Source organism: Sinocyclocheilus rhinocerous, unplaced genomic scaffold, assembly GCF_001515625.1.
Source record: "Sinocyclocheilus rhinocerous isolate Xijiao unplaced genomic scaffold, SAMN03320098_v1.1 scaffold37, whole genome shotgun sequence".
Taxonomy (NCBI): Eukaryota; Metazoa; Chordata; class Actinopteri; order Cypriniformes; family Cyprinidae; genus Sinocyclocheilus; species Sinocyclocheilus rhinocerous.
The window spans coordinates 165,722-170,339 of NW_015663585.1; the positions used below are offsets into that span (position 1 = coordinate 165,722).

The 4,618-nt window shown below is 35.0% G+C and overlaps 1 protein-coding gene across 1 annotated transcript in view; it reads left to right on the forward strand.

Annotated features, from left to right (window-relative positions):
• The first annotated feature begins 522 nt into the window (after positions 1-522).
• The window catches only part of LOC107728994 (band 4.1-like protein 3), a 31,328-nt gene continuing 27,232 nt past the window's right edge, over positions 523-4,618 (forward strand). Inside the window, exons 1-6 of the mRNA XM_016539339.1 lie at positions 523-630; positions 2,061-2,165; positions 2,240-2,282; positions 2,371-2,446; positions 4,123-4,341; positions 4,472-4,559. Of these exons, the coding sequence (XP_016394825.1) occupies positions 577-630; positions 2,061-2,165; positions 2,240-2,282; positions 2,371-2,446; positions 4,123-4,341; positions 4,472-4,559 (585 nt within the window). The 5' untranslated portion in view covers positions 523-576. The remainder of the gene's footprint in view (positions 631-2,060; positions 2,166-2,239; positions 2,283-2,370; positions 2,447-4,122; positions 4,342-4,471; positions 4,560-4,618) is intronic.

The following is a 4,618-nucleotide window of genomic DNA, read 5'->3' on the forward strand; positions in this document are numbered from 1 at the left end:
ATGACGAGCTGCAGCTCAAAATACATGTTAGATGGAAACATTGTGCATTATGATGGAGTTTGTAGCTTAATTAATTAAAGCACGGGTATATTTGTAGCAATAGCCAAAATTATTGATTTTTCTTTTATGCCAAAAATCATTAGGATATTAAGTAAAGATCATGTTCCATGAAGATATTTTGTAAATGTCCTACCGTAAACCGTACATCAATGGAAAGATTACTTATTCAGCTTTCAGATGATGTCAAAAAGTTGACCCTTATGACTGGTTTTGTGCTCCAGGGTCACATATTTGAATAGTTTGAGCTGCAGTTCAGTTGCTGACAGTTCAATAGGAAATCATTTGAAAGCATCCAGTCTCTCATACCATTGAAGTGAATGTTTAATTTATCAGTATATATTGTAATAAATATAGCAGAATGAGAATGTGACTGTGTGTGTGTGTGTGTGTGTGTGTGTGTGTGTTCGTGTGTGTGTGTGTGTTGTGAGTGTGTGTGTGTGGTGTGAGTGTGTGTGCTGGTCCTCCTCCAGTAAACTGACCCGATCTCCAGTGAAAATCGGCCAGAAACCCAAGAACATGCAGTGCAAGGTGGCGCTTCTGGACGGCTCCGACTACACCTGCGTGGTGGAGGTGAGACTGCAGACACATCTGTCCATCAGCGACCGCACCAAACACATGTTCTCCTGAACCTGAGCGAGTCTCTATCACTCTGATATTGACTCTCTGTTGCATCACATGGAGGGTTTTTGATGGAGTTTTTGATTTTTTGTCTGAAAATAAATGCTTTGCGTAGTGCTTCTTTACGGCGAGACACTGCAGCTAAAACCAGCCTGTTTTATTGCACTGGTCAGATTTGTCGTCTTTCTATGGAAGCTTGTTTCCACCACAGATGTAAATAAATAAAGGTAATTCTGACTCAATTCTGACTCTTTTCTTGCAATTTTGAGAAAAAAGTCAGAATTGTGAGATGAAACGTCGCAATTACCTTTTTTATTGCAAGATGCAAACTCAGAATTGCACGAAAAAAGTCTGAAGAAAATAATTCTGAGATTACATGCTTGCAGTTCTGTTTTTGGTATTTGCCATTAAAAATAATTAAAATAAATAAAAAATGTAATTGTGACTTTTTATCTCACAATTCGGAAATTTTTTCTCCTTATTGCGAGTTTGTATATTGCAAGAAAAAAACTATTGAAAATTGTGAAATACATTTTTTTTTTTACATTTATTTTGTGGTGGAAACAAACTTTCATATATTTCAGACTAGTGGAAAGAAAACATCCAAAACACACATTTAAGTGTTTATTTTATTACTTATCTATTTTCATCTGTAGATTTTGTTTGTTTATTTTTTTGAGAGAGAGAGAGTTAATTTCTCTTACAAACAGCGAACTTTACAGTTTTATTCCTCTCTATATTCTGAAGGGTTGTTCATATTTCATTCACACTGATTTATAAACATTTCACTCCTAAAAACATGGTGAAAATGTGTTTGTTTTCTGTCTGTTGACAGTATTTTCTGATTTATGGAGTGATAAAAAGAGAAATCCAAAAAAATCCCCTCTGGAAAAACCTTTAATATGACGACAAAATCAGACAAGAATTATGAACTCGACTTTATCCAATCTTCAGATTTCTGTGCTGGAAATGTATGTAAATTAGTGCATATTTAATTAGAGAATCCAGACGACTGCGAACAGATTTAGAAACAGAAAAAAGACTTTCATGCACGAGCTTTAATGAAACCCGTCTCTCTCTCTCTCTCTCTCTCTCTCTCTTTCTCAGGGTTGTGTTTTTTCTGCAGTCAGAGTGCATCATGGGAAGGGTCTCGAGAGTGTCTCTCGATGAGCTCATTAGAGAGATGAGAGCACACAGATGGAGTTTAATATTAGTTTTTGCCAGAAAACAGCAGCAGTTACATCCATATTTAAACGGCTCATCAGTTATTGATTTTTTCTTCAATCTTTAAAGGCTTCAGAACAAATAAACCTGAATGTTCATCTCATCTCAGATTTTGTTATGTAGTCTGTAGTATGTTGAGTTTGTGTCTCTCTCTGCAGAAGCGTGATAAAGGACAGGTTCTATTCGACAAAGTCTGCGAGCATCTCAATCTTCTGGAGAAAGATTACTTTGCCGTCACATTCCGTGACGTGGAGAATCAGAAGGTACTGTTCCGTTCATATTGATTCAGTGAACACTGATTCAGTGAGTCGTGACTCATCTGAACGCTTCGTTTCAGAACTGGCTGGACCCTTCCAAAGACTTGAAGAAGCAGATCAGAGGTGAAACGCTCTGGAAATAACCATCTGTGCGATCCGCGTGTTCTCCGTTCGAGCGACTCACTGTGTTTGTGATTGTTTGTTGTTTCAGGCGTCGCCTGGAATTTCTCATTCAACGTGAAGTTTTACCCTCCGGAGCCGGCGCTGCTGTCTGAAGACATCACCAGGTCAGAGACTGAAAGAAATAATCTCCATCCATGGCCACAGATTAATATAACACTATAATTATAATGCTTTTATCATGTATTTTAAAGCAGAACAATGTGAAAAATATATCAGGAAAATATATAGCTAATATAAATATATTTACCTTCTGAATATATTTTAGTCTTTTTAAAATCACATTTGTTTATTTATTCGTATAATTCTTTAAACAATTATTTTAAGTGAGAATTAAAAATAATAACTTTTTTCTGTCGTTCTATTGTTTTTCTGGTTCATTGAAGTGAAGCTCTGTTTTTATTAATATTTCTAATCGATTTTTATTTATTTAATTTATAGTTAGTGTTTTGGTAACTTTGTTGTGTGTTTTTGTCATTTTTAGTAGTGTTTGTTTTTTAAATAATTGTCTGTATAGTTATATAGCTTTAATTTCAGTTTTAGTAGTTTTAGCACATCAGTTTAAACTAAATGAAAATGCCTGGGCCACTAGCTGAAATAAAAAGTGTTTTATATATTTAATTTCAAGTAACAATTTTTTTTGTAATGGTTTTAATTTTAAGTTCAATTGTAGTTAACTATAATAACCCTGCTGGTACGTTTTGTATTATATTTTTAGTTTAAACTAAATATGTTTTGGAAAATATATTCCTTAAAATCAGAGGCGGACAGTAGTGAAGTATTTTTACTCTGCTTTAAAAGTACTTTTTAAGTGTCTGTATTTTATTAGTGTTTTACTTCACAACATTCCAAAGCATAATATTGTACTTTTAATGCACTGCGTTTCATATTAAATATCATTTAATACTTAATTACATTAGAAATCTAGTACTTTCTTACTTTTACTCAAGTTAAAGTAATTCAAAGTTTTACTCGAGTACAAGGAAGTACTAATTTTTTAATGTTCTTAAGTATTACAGTTTTTTTCAGCTGCTCACACACATTTTCAAAACTTTACACACAAATCCAAGAACTGCACACAAAATGCAAAATGCCATGAATATAAACTAATATGTGACCCTGCAGCACAAAAGCAGTGTTAAGTCGCTGGGGTATATGTGTAGCAATAGCCAACAATACATTGTATGGGTCAAAATTACACATTTCTCTTTTATGCCAAAAATCATTAGGATATTAAGTAAAGATCATGTTCCATGAAGATATTTTGTAAATGTCCTACCGTAAATATATCAAAACTTAATGTTTGATTAGTAATATGCATTGCTAAGAACTTAATTTGAACAACTTTAAAGATGATTTTCTCAATATTTAGATTTTTTTGCACCCTCAGATTCCAGATTTTCAAATAGTTGTATCTCAGCCAAATATTGTCCTATCCTAACAAACCATACATTAATGGAAAGATTATTTATTCAGCTTTCAGATGATGTATAAATCTCAATTTCACAAAATTGACCCTTATGACTGGTTTTGTGCTCCAGGGTCACATATAAAAAAAAAATTGCCATATAAATAAGAAATAGTGAAAAAAAAGGTGAAATATCAGTGATGGAAAATAAAGAAAATGTTAAATAATGCAAAGTGAACTTAGAAAGGACTAATGATTCTCTCTCTCACTGTGTGTGTGTGTGTGTTTGATTGTGTGTTTGTGTATTTGATTTTGTGTGTGTGTGTGTGTGTGTGTGTGTGTGTGTTTGTGTGTGTGTGTGTTTGTGTGTTTCAGATATTACCTGTGTTTACAGCTGCGGGATGATATCGTATCGGGTCGTTTGCCGTGTTCGTTCGCCACACACACGGTTCTGGGTTCGTATTCGGTTCAGTCGGAGCTGGGCGATTATGACCCGGATGAGTACGGCTCCGACTACGTCAGCGAGTTTCGTTTCGCGCCTCATCAGACCAAAGAGATGGAGGAGAAAATCATGGACCTGCACAAGAACTACAAGTGAATCTCATTCTGTTTCTTCTGCGTTCCTGTGATTTCACACGGATTCAGTGGTTAGGTGGTTAGGTTTAGGACGTTTAATGCGAATGATTTCAGACTTTCCGATGCAGTGTGTGTTTGTGTTTCTCAGAGGAATGACGCCGGCTGAAGCTGAGATGCATTTTCTGGAGAATGTAAAGAAACTGTCTATGTATGGAGTCGACCTTCATCATGCAAAGGTACACTTGAAACACACACACGCACACACACACACACACACTCTCTCTCACACACACAC